This window comes from Meleagris gallopavo, chromosome 1, assembly GCF_000146605.3.
Source record: "Meleagris gallopavo isolate NT-WF06-2002-E0010 breed Aviagen turkey brand Nicholas breeding stock chromosome 1, Turkey_5.1, whole genome shotgun sequence".
Lineage (NCBI taxonomy): Eukaryota > Metazoa > Chordata > Aves > Galliformes > Phasianidae > Meleagris > Meleagris gallopavo.
In genome coordinates this window covers 157,796,720-157,818,737 of record NC_015011.2, presented here as the reverse complement: position 1 = coordinate 157,818,737, position 22,018 = coordinate 157,796,720, and the positions used below count along the sequence as shown (strand labels likewise).

Sequence of the window (22,018 nt, the reverse complement as noted above, 5' to 3'; positions counted from 1 at the left end):
ATATATTATATATTTGGTCTTGCATATTCATGGCAGGTTTCTTCATAGTGGACTGCTTGTCTTAAAAGTGTATTGATTTTAATATATTGTGCTATGTAAAATACTAATATAGTGGAGTGTATCAAGACATGTAAAACCAGCTGTTACTCTACGGTAGATAACAAATTATGTTAGTACTCCAAACATTTTCTCAGAAAGACCTTATATTCATTGCATGTGACTTTTTGACAAACTAACCCATGTATTAAACATAGGCAATCCAAAAAGGAATATGATCCTGCATAAGTACAAAAGATTAATAGGTGCACAGATGCTGTATGTATTTCAACAGAATCTTCAAAATGTAACTGAGACTGTCATTATATAAGCCAGCAATAGTCTCTGTAAAAACACAGCAAATTTTTCAAAGACTGGTATAAATAAATTGAGGTCACTTCAAACCAGGATTTCAATGAACAATTTTTTTTTAATTTTTAATTTTTTTTAAGGCCAGAGGGTACAAATTATGCAGGGCTCCAGTGAGGATTTCCCACACGAAGCTCTTGGGGAAATAGTTGCAATTACCTGAAAAATACATGTCAAAGAGACTTCATTTTATATTTACAGCAAGGATCAACGGTAAAATTTCCTCTCTGAATATAGTAGTTCAAAAAAGACACACTAATGTTTAGACTTATAAATTAGTATCTTCTGAAGAGTATTTGTCTAATAATTCCTTTTCCTTGACTTACTCATGCAATCTTACCTCTATATTAAACATAATACTGAAAAAAAAAAATTGACATACATTTGTATCACAGTGTGTATATCCCTTGTATCTATGAACAAAACCAGTGTTAATGAATCTGAGGTCCAGACCAGATAGAAAACATATAAAAGAATTACACAATTAAAGTTAAATTTAAATTGCTTGCCCAAACCCTATTAATTACATGCCCACATAGTCAACGTCTTGATCCTTTCTGAAAGAATGACATGCAGTTCTTTTTCACCTGACAAGCTCTGGTCTTGTAATCTTGCAAATCCCTTAGGATCCTAGGATGTCTTACTTGTTCACACTGTACAGGAGAAATTTCCAACTATATGGCTGGTTGGATAACCAATAGTTTAGAGGCAACATGTACTGAACTGGGTTTCTTATACCTCACTTGAATCAGGCTAAGTTCAATTCTTTCCTTCGCTAAACAAATTCATTTAAACAAGGAAAAAGAAACAGAATTGATCAAAAAGAAAGGACTGTATTCCTAGCTGAAAGGTTTCAACCAACTTACTATCTCTCAAGTATTAGTTCCATAAACACATGTGAAAATCACTTTTATAAATACATTCAATGGTTAAACAGGATAAAATTTGCCAAGAGTTTCTCAACTGCTCCTTAGAAAATCATTAGATGTGAGCTGGACTGATACAGAAGATGTTGATTAACTACTTAATTAAGCTTTCAACATGTAATTTAAATTCTCTTCATAAACCCACTAAATTTTCATTTGGAACATACAAATGCATTTTGTTCACTGTGCTTTTTCTTGAACATTACACTGAGTGAATTTAATACTATAAATCAATATCAATTCAATATTCCTTGACTGTCCTAATTAAAGCAAACAAATGAACTACAATAATGACTATAATTTCTGTTCAGCTAGTATACATAAGATGACTGACAAACTAACACAATTTAATATATAAGAGAAATATTCATAATTATAGACTTTGTCAATAAAAGGGTGCACCAACTGTGCATATATCTGACTTCCTGAAGAAACAAGAATGCTAATCAGTTCATTAGGGACCTTTGGGTTGTGATATTTTGTGACAGGATGTAATAGCCTGCTTGTCCATGAAGCCTAATTGTACTCAAGATGAAAAATTATTTCCAACAAAGCACCATCCTTCCTTTTTCAGATTTCCTACTGGTTTCTCTTTATGAGCTGCATGCCTTTCAAGACTTCAGCATCATTCGGCTTTCCTTGTCATAGGAATAAAAGTTAAGACACGTCCAGGCTTCATCATGCTGTGCAGAATTATCTAACCTTTACATCAAACCTTTTTTGCTTCGTAATTTATTGAAGCTCCTGCTTTTCCAAAAGTGAGCTTCCTAATTAGTGTGTTCACAGAAATTACTAGAAACGGAATGCAACTTAACCATTCTGAAATTATTGCCTCTGTACTGGGAGAGGTAGTAGGTAAGGCAATCTATTCCTGTTTATAATATTTTCTGTTCAAAATACTGTTTGAATAGCCTAACATAACAAAATACATAGCGCAGCTGCTTTTACTTGCACTGATTTATTCTGACTATGATAAAATATTCATCTCACCTGTTTCTGACAGCAGTCAATACCCAATGATTGGAGAACACAAGAATGAAATAGAAAAAGTGTAGCACGATAAGTCAACTTATGCAGTATTTAGCTTCTACAAACCTGCAGTTACTGATTTTTATGAGCTAAAGCTACCTCTGGACTAAGGTATTTAAGCTCCAGACATAGTTTCTTTAGCTGACTATCTAAGCCTTAAAGGAAATTCATCTATGTTGTCAACCTCTACAACATCTTGAAAGCAAATGCTGCAGTTTGTGTTCTGCATGAGTAAACATTTCTGTTAGTATATTATCATCTCTGAAGTAGGATTTTATTCCTAATTATTTACAAGAAATAATGAGCACCTTCCTAACTTTCCTGTTCCATGATAGATAAGTTTACAAGTATCTTTTTACTAATTCTCATTTAATTTTCCAGCTTCAGAGTCCTAATCTATTTAAACATCCTTCTTGCTGAAATTATTACTTTCTATTGATCATTGTTGTCACCATTCTCTACCACATCAGTAGGTGTACAATATACTTTTGGAGCTGTGGTGATAGAAGTACTCAAGATGTAAGACTATTACTGATTTTTACAGCAACTTATTTATGCTTTCTGATTGTTTTTAACTACAGTTGTTCTCAAAAACTCATAACATTCTTCTGCTAGATGTATTATTTCATAGTCACTGAAATGCACTTGCCTTTCTGTTAGTATCTACTAGTATCTGCTTTTTGGCATGAGTTTCTCAATTTTATTTTTTAACTAGATATTATTTCAGAATAAGTAGTCATTCTACTATTCCCTTAAAAAATCTGTTTCCTTGGAAGACTTCGTTAACCCATCTTGTTGAAAGATGCATGGATATTCAGTTATGCTCTACTGAATGTCTTGGTGTAATCTGTGTTCTGCAAGAAATGGTTTCTGCTTAAAAAGACAAAACAAACAAACAAACAAACAAAAAACACCACAACGTCCCTCTCACTTAATACTGTATCTTGCATATGTATATACACCCATATATACATACACATATAGATATGAATATAGACTGAGCCCATATATATGATTGTTCTTTTTATTTAGTCTAGATCAGTTTTTCTTGGCACAGAAAGCAGACTTACAACTACACAGCTCAGTTTCTCCATGCAGCCATCTTAAAAGAAAATATCTTTTCAGCTCCAATTTCTCTGGTGTCTAGCACTACCTTAGTTCAGGTAAGAATATGTCATCCAAGGGGTACATACTTGAGTTTATTTTTAAATCTTTTCAAGTCTGGGGATTTATTGCTATTTAATTTATTATTTTATTTTAATGAAACTCCTAAAAACTTCAGCTGAGATCATCCCTTCATACAAAATATTGCACAGTTGGTTCAATCAAAGATCTCTCCAGAGACAACCCTTGCAAACAACTAATTTAACTTTTTGGTTATGGCTTATCTTTGTGGCACACAAGGATAATCTAAATCTTCAGCAGTACTGCTGAAGTACTGCTTCTGAAATGCTTGAAAAGGACATTTCTTCCTTTCCTAAGATGATCAGTATCCTTTCTAAGAGCTCAGTAAATTGCTCTAATAGTCTTCATATATGCGGATTGAATTTTAACTCTGAGAAAAGTTATGGCATTTACTGACAAGGTCCACCCATTTACCATCTGAATATCATATTTTAACTTCTTACACTATTGTTTTACAGCTGTGACCTATTCTGTCTCAAATGCAATTTATAATCTTCTATGAAAGTATTCCACTAACTTTCTGCCATCAAGTTCCAGAAACGCCTAATGTGTCAGTAACACAAAAGGAAATTAGGCATCCTACTTAATCATTTTTGGAATTTCAGATGTTTGACATTAGCACAGATTTATTTCTCAATTCACTGCTCTCTGCTCTCCTTCTTAAGTGAAACTTATATCTTCAGGCTATTCTTCACTCAATCCCAAATGATTTTTAACTTCTTTTATATCTTTTTTTATGGAGGAGATTTAGAACTCTCCAAATTCTCCTCTATACTATTGGCTTCTTCAGATGTAAAAACATTTCACACTATAGAGACATCGTGCTAGTGAGTTTCAACAAATCTCTCAAAACCATACTGAATTGGAAAAGAAAGGCACTAACAACAGCAACAACAACAATAACAAAGAATAGCTTCACCAACAAAATAAACCACAATAGAAAAAATTAGTAGTAACACTGAAAGGTTACAGATACTCCAGAGTCCAGAGAAAGGCCTAAAGCCAAGTTATATATGGTTTGGTTGCAGCTAGTCTTCTGAAGAGGAAATTGGCCCTAATGCAGCAGTGATAAGCGCCACTTAGCTTTAGGGTCTCTTGCTGTCCTTTATTTAATAGAGTTAGATTAATCAAGAGCAATGAATAACTGTCTCCTGAGTCCTCCTGTCTTTATACGTAGCAAAGTAGATTTCCAGTTAGATAATAATCTAACTATGCCTAGTAAAGGAATTTCAACTTTTCTCTCTATGTATGCTGATATTTCTGCTCCTAGGATATTCTCCATGGCCAACAGTCAGTAGAGAGGTTAAAGCTAGAGAACAATTTCCTTGACTTTAATTAAATATCTCCCTGTCACATATGAGAGAGACAAGCAGTTCAGTTGGGTAGAGAGCTTGGAATAAATAGTCATAAGGTAAATTTCATTTAAGCAATAAAAGAATTTTTTTGTTGTAATTGTTGCATCTACCAAACTATTCTGAGTTGTAATTCGTACACTAGAAAATAAATACAGGGTGATGCACATCTTTCTCTTATATACTTTTATGAGAAAAATCATCCACTAAGATACACACAGAGTTAAACCTAACAGCATTTTCCCCCAATTCCATTCACTACTGATGACTCCATTAATAAGGCTGTTCATGTACTTAGCTTTTAAGAGAAAATATATTTTTTTTTCAACAGTATAAGCTACAGACTGAAGCTAGATAAATTTAGAGTTATTGCCATCAAACTATTTGTATGTGTTTTTTTAAAGAATACTCCAAAGGATATGGACATTTTTGCTACGAACTTATCATGCTTATCTTCAGCAACTGGAAAAGTCTGCAAATCCTTCTCAAGCTGTTGGAGTTGCTTTTCCATATGCTTCAGGCTCTTCTCCAGGTTTTCTGCCGAGACTAAAACACAATACATTAACTCTGTTAACATCTTAAACAAGAAACACTGTAAAATTTGTCAGTTAAAATCTTATCCAAAACAGCATACTGCATTTTCAATTTTGAAATAAAAGCAGTGACCAAATTACAATGCATGATGAGGAAATTACAATGCTCAGTTTCCCTACTTATATAGTTGCATTATTCTAATTAGAATATTGTTTTAATGTTGCATTTTGCTTTATTCTTATGACTAAGGTATAGCACAGTCAGTTTTAAATAATCTGAAATATATATATACCAGTCTGTCTTCTGATTACCTGTAGGCAGCTTTAAAGCAAATCCAAGAATCACAAAGCTTGCTTAAACAACAAACTGTTAAAACAGAAAATACCAAAATTTCTGTGATAGATCATGAAGAAAGTAAGACCCTCAAAACAAAGAAAACAGGTTACTGAACACTGATGCATGAAACTTAAGATCCAGCTCCCTAATTTGAAAACACAATGCCTGTTAAGAAACACAACAGAATTTGTAAAGTCAACGTGCCCTTCAAGCTGGAGAGAAGTGCAGACACTGAGATGAGGTAAAGCAATACATGGGCTTAAGAGAAAGAAAAGAGCAGAAAGGAAACATCAGGGATCTAAAACAGGATGCAAAATTTCTTACCAGAAAAAGAGGAATGCAACTTCAAAAACATTTGAAGGAATGCGGGGAACACTGAGGATACAAAACAGAGAGGTATCACTGACATACCAGAAGACTCTGCTTCCATTCAACAACATATAGACAAACTAGAAGTTGGGCAGAGAGGAACTTAATGTGGTTCAACAAGGGCAAGTGTAGAGTTCTACACCTGGAGAGAAATAACTGCATGCATCAGTACAGGTATGGGGATGACCTGCTCTAAAGGAGTTAAGCAGAGAAGGACCTTGATATCCTGGTGCACAACAGGTTGACCATCAGCCAGCCTTGAGGCCACTAAGGCCAATGGTATCCTGGGGTGCAGTAAAAAGAGTGTTGCCATCAGGACAAGGAACATGATCATTCCCCTCTACTCCACCCTGGTGAGGCCACATCTGGGGTACTGTGTCCAGTTCTGGGTTCCCCAGTTCAAGAATGACAGGGAACTACCAAAGAGTCCAGCAGAGGGCTACAAAAATCATTAGGGCCTGGAGCATCTCTCTTACAAGGAAACACGATAGATCTTTAGCCTGTAGAAAAGAAGACTATGAGGAGGTCTTGTCAAAGCTTATAAATAGCTAAGGGCGACAGAACAAGGACCAATGGACACAAACTGCAACACAAGAAGTTCCATATGAATATAAGACAGAACTTCTGTATTGTGAAAGTGACATAGCACTGGAACAGGCTGCCCAATGAGGTTGTGGAGTCTCCTTTTTTGGAAATATTGAAGACCTGCCTGTACGCTTTCCTATATAACCCACCATAGCAAACCTTCTTTAGAAGAGAGGTTGGACTAGATGTACTCCAGAGGTCCCTTCCAGCCTCTACAGTTCTGTGATTCTGTGATGCAATTTATTTATTTTTTTATCAACTATTTCATTCAAAATATACTGTTCCTACAAAGATAAAGTTACCTTCATCTACAAAATCCCTGGAAAAAGTTTCTGGCCCTATGATGTCAATAGGATCTGTAATGGATCCATAATTTCCTTCTGCATAGAGATATCCGATAGAAAACATGAGATGCACTCACTGAACACATCTTTCTCTCACAAAATTCTGCCAAGAATCGTCAAATGACTGGATTAAAATGTTGCATAGCAACTACAATTCCATTCATAACAGAAAGGTTAACACAAGTATAAAATGATCAATAGTAACCGTGAAAATGCTAATGCAGCGTAAAAAAAGTAATTTTTATACAATCACTGTTTCTAAAAAGTATAGGGGATAAAACTGTATGTTCATATTATAATTTATAACTCAATTCAGTTTATAACCATAATTTTAAAAACCCACTGTTTACTCAAAATCACAGTTTTCCAATTTTATGTCAGGCTTGGCAGATTTTCAGTGAGTGATTTGGCGAACTCTAATCATCACTAGATAGGTCATTTAGCTTTAGCAGTTAAGAAACTGCTTTGTTGGAGAAGTAGAGCTAAAATTAGAAGTTGACAGTGCTTACTGAAGATGTGCTTCAAGTCTTGATAGGTTTCAGAATCAATATGGATTTTAATATAAAGTCATACCTCTGCTGTCTTAAGAAGCATTCGAGAGTAGGTGCACACAAGTTTAAGAAAATAAATTAAAAATATATATATTTAGAAAGCTCTTAGGAAATACATAATATATACCTTGTGCTTAATATTAATTATCAAGTTCAGTATCTTTGCAACATAGTTTGTCTTGTCTCAAATGTGCATAAAATTAAAATACTTACAAAATGTCTGAATGATCAGAGCCAGAAAATACACAAGTTTAAAAGGAAAAAATGTAGGTAGCAGCTGAGAAAGAGCTGATTGCTTTTTGCCAGATAAAAAAATAAAAATAAATAAAAAATCAGTGCCTAGAGCTGATTTGCAAGCCACATTAAAAATCAATGACAAAGCACTGAAATTTTCAAATTCTTGTTTTCAGCAAACCCTTTTTTAAAAGAAACCTTCAGTTACTTCTGGTTTTGTTTTTTGTTTTTTTTTTTGACCTTGAACAGTTATGTATTTGATCAAGAATCTTCATATGTCTGTCTTGTTCTGTAGTTGGTTAGGGTTTTTTCTTCTCTGTAATTGTCTTAGGTTGTTCCTGAGTATGAAATTTCAGCATTCTTATCATTTCAGCAATACACATCTACTAGATATATATTTTCCTTTAAGACTATATTTCTGTAGACAGTCTCGAACAGAAACTAAATCACAATATACTGGTATTGTTTTGGAATTACTGTTTTATCAACTTTCAATTTAGCGAAAACAGATGAAAAATCAAAACGGAGAATCCAAGCAGCTCTTCTAGAGATCACCTGAAATATCTATCAACATTTGTCCATGCTCATCTAGAAAATACGGTATAAAGTCAAGAGTATGATAGAATGGCAGAAGAGGAAGAAAAAAACAACCTATATTTTACTCCTACTCCTGAGAAGATTCAGATGTAAGTCCAAGCCAAACTGAAGTGAATAACTCATAATAATGATTCTGAATTTAAGCGAAGGAATGGAGTTTTCAGTGTAGGTGAGCACACAAAACCAAGTTGTCCGTTGAACTACAGTCTATACGTGCCTGAAGACTAGGTCATTTATACACTCTGAGTTTCCTTATCCTTGCTTAAAAAAAGACTCCTTTTATCCTTCTAGGCAGTACTTAGCCTTCCTCACTTTTCAGGGTTAAAAAAACTTTGTTCTTCAAGTTTCCTCTCTTGATTCAAATCTTTTAGTACTGTGGTTATTCCAAAAGCTTCTGCACTGCATCTGTTTTAAAATCTCTCCACATTTCAGGTGATGGCTTACCAGTCCTTTTAATATTTGCATTAATATTAGTACTGGAAATACCTTATCCGATTATCTTTAGATAAAAAAAAAAATTTTTCCTGACCAGAGCTCTTACTGCAGTATCAAGATGCATGATCTTGTACTTCATACTATTGATTTTCATTTCTTTTACTCTACTCCCTCAGCACTATTCAGTGATGACAATCTAATCCCACTCTCCACTGACAATGCCAGCTAAGTTTTTGTCAGAGTGTTTGTTGGTTCAATAGCACAAATTTATTTTGTTGCCATATTCCATTTAGGCAGCATTTTACACTTCCTTCACTTTTTATCCTAATGAACATTTTATATTACATCAAATGCCTTTCACTCAACCTAGATTTCATGTGTCAAAACAAAAAAAAGAGAAATTAATATTCACAGCCAGCAGATTAGTTTGCTACCAGTAAATTCATTTTTATTTTGTGCCATTGTCATTAACCTCTATGTTTGATTATTCCTTCCTCTAAAACTTTCACATTATTTAGGCTAGATAAAAAGATGTGTAATTGCCCCAAATCAGTCTTTTCTGTGCAGTATCCTAAATGTTCTGTAATCACATAACACTACTGTAGCCACAGAAAAATTGACAAAAATCATATTTATTGAACTTTTAATTCCATATCTTGGTTACATCAGAATGCAGAAATGGAAATCAGTACTTAAAAGTACAGGGAACTCTGATTTTCTTTAAAAAAATCTTTATGGAGACCCTCCTCTCTCCCTCATTTCCAGATCATTATTCTTGCTTTATCTAAAGCAATATTTCTTCTAGTTTTGTAGCTATACTTCTCTCATCTCTAATCCTAGAAATAGTTCTCTAAAGTAATGCACTACTAGTTGTGTTATCCCCCGTTTATATTGCTGTAAAACTTCAGCTACTTTTTGCAATAGATACATTCTGCCCGATGTGTATGACAGTTTTCCTGGATGGCTGCCATCTCTGTACCAAGAGAATCTTCGTCTTGCCTACAGGTATTTAGCTTTCTTTGTGCTATTCTGGCCACTACATTCTGAAAGAGAGAGTGACAATGACATCCTGATCTCTAGCCTCATGTAGAAAACTATACCCCACAAAAAAAGATTCTGACAATATACCATTGCTTTTTCTGTTTGATCTTCATGAATACTGGATAGCGGTCAAATCTACTGAGTGATTCTCTAAAATTGACCGTGTATTATTGATGTAATATTTAAACACACAACATCCGTGTTGAATGACATAATAGAGCCTCAAATAAAGCAAAGCAAAACAATGAAATCCTTCACTGTCAGATGGTTTAGAGCCCTAACAGAAAAGTAGTATGCAATGCAAAGACAAAATGTTAGGAGGTTTCTGTAAACACTACCAGAGGTCTGAGATATCCATTAACAATAAGAGGTAGTTGGATATACTCAGTGTGACAGAAGACTGAAAATACAATATGTATGTCTTATGGTTCCCAAAATGACCTTTTCTCTTGTCTTCTGCAGCCTTTTCCTGGGTTTCTTGCCTTTTCTTGTTTTAATAAGGCGCTATATGCTACACTTGATTTTTTTTCCCCAAAGCTGACAATGCCATTGCCTCTCAAGCCCCAGGATGTTTTCTTCTGTAGACAAAGCAGCCTCCAGCTGCAAACATGAAAGCAAAAGCTCTCTAAGTAGGATTTAATTGATTATCTCTTATTTTGAATTCAAATATGAGCACACTAATATAGCATAACTGTAAACAATGCATGAGAATTTTCATATCCAGCTTTCCATTAATAATGTTACCATGATCATTAGGAATCGAGCTCAGACCTTAGAGCCCTATACTAACTACACAAGAGCCCTAGTCTGTTATTTTTAGAACTCTCTGTGCAAAATGAAGCTTGGCTCCATGTCTCTTTTTATGATGTACAGTTCGAGCATGAAAAAATGGGCAAAAGTTGAAAACAGACACCCTCAAATGATGAATAATTGGTCATCAGTGAATTCTTTATCTTTGGATTGCTATTGAAAGAATGAAGCACCTGCTAACCAAGGGGAAAAGATGACCGAGCAACAAGATATGCCACCTGCCACAGCGCAGGAAAATAATAGCCCCATGTTCCAGAGTACACATGATAGAGTAAGGAGAGAAAGGAGACACCTGCATCAGTTGTGGTTTCCCTGACTGAAGAACTCTTGAGCTTCAACACCTTGGCCCTTAGGGACCAAGACCATGAAGTACTACTGTGCTGACTGCAGGGTAGTATACATTCACAGATAATTTAGGATTGTTAATAACTAACTGCTTTGAACATACAGTAATACTGATTTATAATTATTAAGAATGAAGCATTAGCATGAAAAGTTAATGAATATCAGTCTAGTAAAGTTTTAAAGTTTAAACCAGACCAAATTTATCATTACAAACCATTATCACGATCTTTAGGTATACAAGTAGAGACACACAAATACACACACGAGCAAAAGCTCTTGCAACACTTCTCTACTCATTAAGCTTTCTCATCGTCACGAGTCTACACATATTCATTATTTATTCAGCTCTTCTATTCCACTGTGCGTTATACCACTTCAATGTTCCTTATGTAAATTATTTCTGCATAGCTCATTTGATGTTTTTGTCTTCTGCAGATACCTATTTTTTTCCCAATAATATATACAAATAACATTTCATTAATGTTAATCTCACTACTGCTTAAAATTCTCTTCACTCTCTTCCTGAAGATCCACCAAAAATAAAATTCAGATAGCAGAATTGAAATTCGTAGCAGTCTTCCACTTAGTTAGCATAGTCAACATTCTTGAAAACTATCATTTAAGGCAGAAAAACATACCATACGTAAGTAAATAATGTGAAAATAAACCTTGCATTTAAAAAAAAAGGGAATTCTGAAAAAAAAAGTGGTTAATCTGTTAGTTAAAAACACTGTTCAAAGAAAAGCTCTGAATAAATGACTATTCCAAATCTGAATTCTCTTAAGAACTTACAAATGTGCAACCTGCAGAACAGCGGAATCATCTGTTGATTTTTGTTACTGAATGTAATAGCATATGGATCAAATCATGAAGTTTGTGCTGTTTTCTGAAAGCACAAAAAAGCCATCCAATACACATCAACCTTGACTACCTGAAAAGGCACCCTGTGAAAGTTCCACTTCAAACAAGACAAAGCAAAAATCCCAAACAATACATAACAGAAAGATTATTAGTACATACTGCTAAGAAACTTGCCATAAACTTTGAAAAAATCTGTAATAGAAAAAAAAACATTCTTCTTGACAAATGAATTGTGCTTAGCATATACATTAATATTGTTCTCTCACGCTGTCTTAATGTTTTTAGATGTTGGAGGTGATGTTCTGGGTTTTTTATCGAATATATATTAAACTTCCCTTGGCCTTTTTTTGCCAGAGAAGGGGATCACGGAAAGAGAAAAATCAAATGCCAGGCAAAAGCAGAATCAGAGAATGATTGTGGATGGAAGGGACCCCTGGGGTCCTTTTGGTCCAACCTCCCTTCTCAACCAGGGACACCCAGAGCCAGGAAGCTTCTGAAGACCTCCAACAAGATCCCACACCTGTGGGCAACCTGTGCCAATGCTCCATCACCCAGATAACAAAGAGGTGCTTCCTGGTGTTCAGAGGGAAACTCCTGTGCTCTGTTTTGTGCTTGCTGCCTCTTGTCCTTGCACGAGGAACCACTGAAAATAGCATGGTTCTGTCTTGGATATCCCTTTCAGGTATTTATGGACATTGATGAGATGACCCCTGAGCCTCCTTTTCTCCAGGCCGAACAGTTTCCAGCTCTCCGAGCCCTTCCTCACAGAAGAGGTGCTCTAGGCCCTTCAGCACCTTCATGTTCCACTCTCCATTTGATGCTTTACAGTATGCCCAGGCCTCCCTTTCACTAGGTAGAGGTGGACAGAACTGGACACAGTACTCAAGGTGTAGCCTGAGTATATGAATACCAATAGCATAAGTATAATTTCAGATGTGTAGTACTTTTGGCTGGAAAATGAAGTTCATTCTTTTCATAGCAGCTAGTAAGGTGATAGATGTGATTTGAATTTGAAAATACTTCAGTAGCACACCAATATTTTAGTTATTACTTAGCAGCACACACAGTCATGCCACCTTTGTTTCTCATAATACCTCAACAGTGGGCCTAGAGTGGGCAGGAAGCTGGGAGGACACATGGGCACACAGCCAGGACAGCTGACTCAGAACTGACCAAAGGGATATTCCATACTACATGGAGTTGTGTTTAGCAATAAAAGCTAGGGAGAAAGGAACACGAGGGGAAAGATTTGGAGTTATGGCATCTATCTTCCCAAGTGCTAGGTGTGATGAGACCTGCTTTCCTAGACATAGTTGAATATCCACCTGAGAATGGGAAGTAGAGAATGAATTCCATGTTTTGCTTTACATAGTAAACTGTCTATCTCAACCCAAGAGTTTTCTCATTTTTGCTCTCCACATTCTATTTATTCCCCATCCCCATCTTCACCTGTGGTAAGAGAGGGACTGGCTGCATGATTGCTACCTAGCTGCCTAATGGTATAAGCTACAAAACAAGAAATTTCAGAAAAAGTACTATTAAAAACACTTCTATTATAAAAAATAACTGTGTGATAATGTTAAGTCTCAAAATAATTAAAAGTGTATGTATTAACAAAAGTGTATGTATTACACGTATATCTATTAAAAATAGATCAAACAATGAATACATCTTAAGTACTCTCCCAAAAAAATCTTCCTCTTCATTCAAATTCAATGCTTGTTGTTAATCACCACTGTATCAAGATTTTTTTTTCCTTCCTCAGTGAACATTTGAGTAAAATCTAACTAAACACAATTCCTACCTGGCAAGTTAACAAACAGTATTACTTGCAAATTAAAAATATATTACTTTTTTATTCAAAATATATAAAAATTATAATTTGGTTCCTTGCTGGAAAAAAAAAAAAAGGAAAAAAGTGAAATTAATTATCTGTAAAAACAATGACTAAAGTCTCAAAATGAGAAAACAGATAAGTTAATTGTAGAGGAAAGAGAGTCTGCAGTTTTATATTGTTATTATGATGTGAAAGGAATACCCTTATGTAAATTAGAGTCAAGCAAATAAAACGGCAGCCTGGGTAGATGCAGTATAAATCTTCAGAATACCATAAAATAAGAAATGAGTAAAGTGTACTAAATTACAAAAATATTTCTTGTCTGAAATACTAATAGAAAAGCAAGAAAGTCATTGTGGTTAAGAAGAGGCAGCTTTAAATTATATGAATCTTCAGAAAATGCCGTATCAGTACGTACATTAGCTACAATGAAACTTCTTCCTGCTGATCTAGGAGTACTTAAAAAACAGGATTTGTTATACTTCAAAGCAAAAAGGTATGTACTGTAGCAGGGAATTAAGCCTACTTCTCGTATTACAAAAGTAGAAACTAAAACATTAGTAGGTAATGGGGAAAAAAAAACAAAATGAATTAAATACCCTGAAGTAAATTATAATTGCATAGGTAACCTGTCCCTTGCTGCTTGCCTGGGAAAGATATATTTGAAAAAATTAAAATATATTTTTCTAAAGGAATAATTAATTTACATATTTTAAGTGTTTTATTATTTATAAAGTACCATAACCTAGATTTGATTGTGAACAGAGAAAGATTCACGGGTGAAATAGCAATTGGTGACTGTCTTGGACGCAGTGACCATAAAGTGGTTGAATTTAAAATGGTGATAGGAGAAAAATTGAATCATACAATCAAAGAATCATAGAATCACAAGTTTGGAAAGGACCTACAAGATCATCTAGTCTAAACATCTTCCCATTAACATTGCTACCACAAGCCACTAAACCATCTCTCATAGCTCCTCATTCAGACGCCTCTTGAACACTGCCAGGGACAGCAACTCCACCACCTCCTTGGGCACGTCATTCCAGTGCCTGACCACTCTCTGAGAGGAAAAGTTCTACCTTATGTCTAATCTAAACCTCCTCTGGTACAACTGCAGCCACTTCCTTGGGTCCTGTTTGTTGCCTGGGAGAAGAGGCCAAACCCCTCCTCATCACAACCTCCCTTCAGAAAGTTGTAGAATGTAATGAGGTTTCCCCTGAGCCTCCTCTTCTCCAGACTAAACAATCCCAGCTGCCTCAGCTGCTCCTCATAAGACTTGTGCTCCAGATGCCTCACCAGCTTAATTGCTTTTCTCTGGACACAGTCCAGGGCCTCAATGTCTTTCATGTAGTGAGGGCCCAAAACTGTATGCAGTACTCAAGGTGCAACCTCACCAGCGCTGAGTACAGAGCAATGATTACCTCCCTGCTCCTGCTGGCCACACTATTTCTAATGCAGGCCAGGATGCTGTTGGTCCTCTTGGCCACCTGGGCACAATGTCAACTCATGTTCAGCCAAGCATCAGCCAACACCCGCAGGTCCCTTTCCTCTTCACAGTCATCCAGCCACTCAGCACCAAGCCTATAACGCTGCATGGGGTTATTGTGGCCTAAGTGCAGGACCCAGCACTTGACCTTGTTGAACCTTATCCTATTCACCTCAGCCCAGCAATCCAGTTTATCTAGATCCCTCTGAAGGGCCTCCCTACCCTCAGGAAGATCAACACCACCTCCCAGCTTGGTGTCATCTGCAAACTTACTGAGGGTACACTCAATCCCTTCATCTAGGTCACCAATAAAGATATGAAACAAGATGGGCCCCAGTACCAACCCCTGGGGGACACCACTTGAAATGTGTCGTCAGCTGGACTTAACTCCATTAACTACTACCCATGACCCTCTAGCCAGTTCCTTACCCAAAGAAGAGTATACCTGTCCAAGCCATGGGCAGTTTCCCTGGGAGAATACTGTGAGAGACTGTCAAAGGCTTTGCTGAAGTCTACTTAGACTACATCAATAGCCTTTCTCTTGTCTACCAGTTTGGTCACCCAATCGTAGAAGGAGATGAGGTTGGTCAAGCACAACCTGCCTTTCATAAACCTGTGTTGGCTGGGCTTGATCACCCAGATGCCACTCACGTGCTGTGCGATCTCACCCAAGATCATTTGCTCCATAACTTTCCCTGTACTGAGGTCAGGCTGACAGGCGCATAGTTCCCCAGATCCTCCTTATGGCCCTTCTTGTAGATGAGAATGACTTCGGCAAGCCTCCAATCTTCTGGGACCTCTCCAGATAAACAGGAGTGCTGGTAGATGGCTGAGAGTGGCTCAGCAATCACCCCCACCAGCTCCCTCAGCACCCTAGGATGCACCCCATCCGGTCCCATGGACTTGTGACAGTTCAGATGGAGGAGAAGCTCTCTAACCATTTCCACCTGAATCACCAGGGGTGTATTCTGTGTAGCATCCCAGACTTCCAGATCAGGGTGTAAAGTACCCTGAGGATAACTGATCTGCCTATTAAATGCCTTACAGCATTCAAGGACAGCCTGTTCTTGTGCCTTTAAGATTTCCATTTTGAGGAGCATCTAGGCTTCCTGGATCCCTTTACGCTTAAGGAGTGACTCCCAAGGGACCCGTGCTACAAGCGTCCTGAACAGATCAAAGTCCACCCTCTGGAAGTTCAAGATAGCAGTTTTGCTAGTCACCCTTCTGACATCACCAAGAATACAGAATTCTAATTCTACAATTTAATGGTTGATCTGCCCAAGACAGTCCCCAACCTTCACATCTCCCACCAGTCCTTCTCTGTTAGTGGAGAACAGGTCTAGCAGGGCACCACCCATGGTAGGCTCTCGTACCAGCTGCATAAGGAAGCTATCTTCCACACACTGTAGAAATCTCCTGGACTGCTTTCTCTGCACTGTATTGTATTTCCAACATACATCAGGGCAACTTCCACAAGCTGCTCGTAGAATGCCTCGTCCTTTTCTTCATCCTGATTAGGCAGTCTATAACAGACCCCCACCAAGATGTCGCCCTTACAGGCCTTCCCCCTGATCCTTACCCATAGACTCTCACCTTTCAAACTCTTCAATGTCAAAACAATGTTTCATTGTCTTTAATATAAAGGGCCACACCACTACCCTTCCTTCCTTGTCTATCCCTTCTGAAGAGCTTGTAGCCACCCATCACAGCACTCCAGTCATGGGAGTGGTCCTACCATGTTTCGGTAATAGCAACTAGGTCATAGTTAGCCTGACACACAATCACTTCCAGCTCCTCCTGCTTGTTGCCCATGCTGCGTGCATTGGTATAGATGCACTTCAGCTGAGTCATCTTCCTCAACCCCAGCTCAAGCATCATTCCCCTAGGCTCATCTCTGGTGAGCCCTGTGTTGTCCCCTTCCCCCATCATAGCTAGTTTAAAGCTCTTTCAATAAGCCCTGCTAGCTCCTGCGCTAGGATTCGTTTCCTTCTTTGAGATAGGTGGGTTCCATGCATGGACAACAGGCAAGGGGCTGAGTAAACTGCCCCATGATCAAAGAACCTGAAGTTTCTGCCTGGACACCAGCCTCTAAACCAATTATTCATTGCTTGTGCTTTCCAAGCCTGCTCTGTGTCCCTCACTGCCCCTGAGGGTATAGAATAAAAGATAGTTGAGCTCCCGCTCCTTGAACTAAACCTAAACCTCTGAAATCTCTTTTCATAGCTCATAGGCTTCTCTGAGCAATTTCATCACTGCCCACCTGAACTATGAGTAATGGAAAGTAATCAGTGGACCTAACCAGCTTCGGGAGTTCTCTAGTTATGTCCCTGTCCCAGGCCCCAGGAAGGCAGCACACTTCCCTACAGTTCAGGTCCGGTTTGCAAATGGGGCCCTCAGTTCCTCTGAGAAGGGAGTTGCCCACCGCAACCACCTTTCTTTCTTTTCTGACAGAGGCAGTCTCAAGGCGTGGGGGTGACTGCCTCGCCTTAGGCTCCTTCTTAGAGAGATCCTCCCTCACCTCCCCACTCACCTCCACTTCAATTTCTAGTGTCTCAAACCTGTTGCTTAGAGGGAGCTGGGGAAGCAGGCTAGGCAGGCAGGGGGTGCTCCATGATGCTGAGTCAGGACTCTCTTCTAACCTCCTCATCTGTCAGGTCTGTCTGACTGTGACAGGGCAGGGGGTTCACCACTTTTCTGGGGATATCTCCCTGGCACCCTTCCCTCCGGCATGCCAGCGAGTCACTCTACCAGTCAATCTCCCGCTCACCTCCCTGATGGTCCTTAGTCTCTGCTAGTCTCTGCACCTCCTCCTTGAGTCCCACCACCAGGCTGAGCAGCTAATCCACCTGCTCACACCTCACACAGGTGGAAATCTCTGCCACCCTCCCCAGGCAGTAGCAGGCTCAGGCACTCCCTGCAGCTGGAGATCTGAACAGCTACATTTCTAGGCAGGCCTTCCGTCTGGATCGCCACAGTCTTCTTGAAATAAGCCTGCGCCTGCTGCCTGGTGGAGACCACGTTTAGGCCTGTGGTCTCAAAGACTGCCAAGAGGAAAGCCGATCTCCTGAGCAAGAAGGAACAATACACTCCTCACCACTTGAGCCATCTCCCACACCCACAGCTGCAGCACCATATGGGCAGTGTGCACTGTGCTAACTCACTGAACTCCCCATTCTCAGTGGGTAGCAACAACAGTTACCCACCTCGGGTGCTCCCCAAAGCTATTTAAAGCTTATTATCAGGTGTGAATGTCAAGGGCAGGTGATGACACGTTCGTAGGGTGTTTAAACTGTGCCGCTAATGTACTAGCTCCACCCTTGCTGACTCAGGAGCCTGCCTACAAGCTGCCAGCTCCCCAGCACAAGCGCAGCACTGTTGCTTGCTTTAAAAAAGCCATAGAAAGCAGATATCCAACTCCCCCAAAAAAGACACCCAAACCCGAGCCCTGGATAGCAGATATCAGGCTGCTTGGGGAACTAGTAAATAAGGTCCTCTGGGAAACTTCTTTTGAAATCACTGGGATTTGTTGGTGCTGGTCACTTTTTAAGTACTATTTCCTGAGAGTAAAGAAACAGGCAATTCCAAAATGTCACAGGTCAAGCAGCTGAGACAGAAGGCCAAGCTGGCTGAACAAGGATCTTCTTCTAGAGCTTACGTGGAAAAAGGTATATAGCAACTGGAAGAGTGGTCAGGTAACATGGGAAGACTATAGTGAAGCTGTTCACCTTTGAAGGGAAAAAATTCATGCAGCCAATGCTGAGTTGACACTGGCCAGTACTGTGGAGGATAGTGAAAAGGTTTTTTTTTCAATACATTAACAACAAAAGGAGGGATAGAAAGAATGTTGGTTTGTTAGTTGAGGAGAAGAGTCATATTACAAAGCAGAGATATTTAAAGTCGTCTTTGCCTATGTCTTCAGCACTGATGATGGGCACTGGCACTCCAGGTGCCCTGAGTTGGAGGACTGTGACTGCAGTAATGATCAATTCCAAGCCAATCCTGACTTTGTGTTAGATTTGCTGCTCTACCTGCATGTATATAAGTTCACAGGATCAAAGGAGAGTCATCCCAAAGTACTCAGAGAGTTGGCTGATGTCATTGCAAGACCTCTCTCAATTATTTCTCAGTCGTCTTGGGAATCTGGAGAGGTTCCAACTGACTGGAAGCTGGCAAACATTGTTCCAGTTTTCAAGAGCAAGAAAGAAGACCCTAGTCATCATAGACCTGTCAGTCTCCCTTCAGTGCCTGGTAAAATTATGGAGAAAATTATGCTGGGAGTTACTGAAAAACACAGGACAATGTGGTCATCGGTCACAGCCAACACAGGTTCATGAGGGGAAGGTTCCTGTTTAACTAACTTAATTTCCTTTTATGACAAGGTCATCTCTCCTTGAGCACAAAAAGGACATAAAACAGTTGTTTAGACATTCACTGTGAAAAAGTTATTGCATATTAAGTCACCTTTCTTTATAAAAATATACTTCTGCAAGAGTACTAAAAGGATTTTAAAATACATGAGCTGTGGTCTTTAGAATCTGCTTGATTTTTTGAAATTCCAGTGCAGAAGGAGTATTCAAGATAAAATAGAATATTATAGGTAATGAAACCAGTATATATAAATGCCAATTTGGCAAAGACATCTGTATGAGAACTGTTGAGTCAAGGCCTGAACCACTGACTGATCACCTGAGGCAAGGACTGAGTCAGCCATTGGAGCACAGGTGAAGGCAATTCACCTGTGTGACTAGAAGGGGTCGAGCCTAGCTCCACCTCTCCTAGGCCCCATTTAAGGGCTGACTGCTGCTAGAAAAGGATTTCTTTCTGGAGATTCCTCCTCTGTGGAGTCTTTCCTGCGAAGCTAGATCTTTGGAATAAGATGAGTGTTCCTTCCCTGTGTTTCTTTTCCCATTTTCACCACGATAATCTTTCCAGATGTAACAGCATTCTAAGTTCTTATCTTTTTTACACAGTATAAATGAAATGCAATATAATACGCTGAAGTAAACTCAATATATAATCTTGAAAACATGATCGTTGATTTTCATCCAACAACATTTTGAGTGAGATCAAAAATTCATCTAATCAATATTGAATATTTAAAAAAGAATAGAAAACCTGGACTAATTGGTAATTTTACTGACTGCACTTCAAATCGCCAGTATTCTATTTCCCATAAGCTTTAGATAAGACAAATAGCAGCTTATGTAAGATGACCGACAATCTACACTGAAATAGTGGCTTGTATAAGTTACATTTTAGTTATACATTTAGTTATACATTTTAGTTATAAAATACTAAACTACTATATAGTTATACTATTCAGTGATATACTGAATTCAAGCACAATAAAACCAACTGTGTACAGTTAATGAAAAACCAGTTGTCAGTTAACAGAGAGTTCTATGAAAATAATGTATAAAATACATTCAAAGAAGAAATTCCTTCTATTATCAGTATAAAAATTTAGATGAGGGGCTTGGAGCATCTGACAGACGTTTAAACATAGCTGAACTTCTAAGTGGTTATAATACACTATCCACAATTGGAAACTCTAAGAACTGTGATAACAGAAACCAAACTCAATGTGGATGACCACTACCTCAAGATTTCTCTACCAGGAAGTTTTTGCAAAGCTATCATTTCTTTCTTGGAGACTGAATGAGGCATAAGAATGATTCTGAATAAAGCAATACTGATAAATAGTGATATTCTCCAAAGTGACGTAAACTAGAAAATGATTAACTGAGACAGCCCATCCAATCTTCCTCCTGCAAGAGTTAGACAGTGCTGAGGTGATATCAACTTCAAACTCCATGCTTAGTCAATTTAAATTATTTAAGCTGTGACATAACATGCAGAAGAAACTCTTAATTAAGAACTTAAAAGTAAAAAATATGCTGCTGCTGTTTATATTGAGATTTACCACATTCTACACTTCATTATGAAGCAGTAAAAAGAGGAATTTATTTCTCCAGACTTTCAAGACTAATGTTGTATGAGGAATATACAGGCAAGAAAGACAAAATTGTTCAATTCCATGTTTAGAATAAAAGATGGAATGATGGAATTGAAGGGTGAGAAGGGCCCCATAGTAAAAGTGAGAAAAGGGCTTCACAGGGACTAAGGACAGGGGGGATGAGGTAGTTAGAGATAGTTTATAGAAGTAAGAATGTAGAGCTTGTTAGAAAAATAAGGGATGGCAGATGCTGGGCCTGGGATAATGAGTGGGATGAAGGCCACAAAGGTTTGAGAACAGCCCAAGGACATCTGGCAGTGAGGTGATTAGATGTCCATAGGGCAAGCAGAAACTGGTTTTGGGTGCTGTTCCTCCTGCAAGTCAGAAGTTTACAGCAAGGAAGACTGTTTCTTCATCCCACGACCACCAGGAGGAGACCCCCCACAACTCACTACGTGAGGGGGGGTGGAGGGAGTCTGCATGATAATGGGTTCTCGGAAATCTAATGAACATGTATCTGAATTCCTGGAAACAGTTGATTATGTATTAGTTTGGCCTATATCTGTAGCACAATTTTTCCTCACGGTGTGCAAGTTAGGTGGATCTATCCCCCTTGCACCCAGTGTATGCGCAACGCTGAATAAACCATACCTTCTTTGTAATCTTACTTGGTTACAGAGTTTGATTCCGCACGTCAGTTTGGCACCCAGATGGGACACCTCTGTTTGGCTGCGGGACTGGCTAAGAGAGGGGACGCCTTTGGCATGGCCTGAGGTTTCTTGGAAAGAGTCCCCTTC

General features: G+C 38.3%; 1 protein-coding gene across 4 annotated transcripts in view; it reads right to left on the bottom strand.

Annotated features, from left to right (window-relative positions):
• DIAPH3 (diaphanous related formin 3) overlaps positions 1-22,018 on the bottom strand; it is a 234,604-nt gene that overhangs the window by 82,642 nt on the left and 129,944 nt on the right. For all 4 annotated transcript variants that reach the window (XM_010728753.3, XM_010728755.3, XM_031557836.1 and 1 more), the window contains one exon: positions 5,319-5,443. In XM_010728753.3, the coding sequence (XP_010727055.1) occupies positions 5,319-5,443 (125 nt within the window). The remainder of the gene's footprint in view (positions 1-5,318; positions 5,444-22,018) is intronic.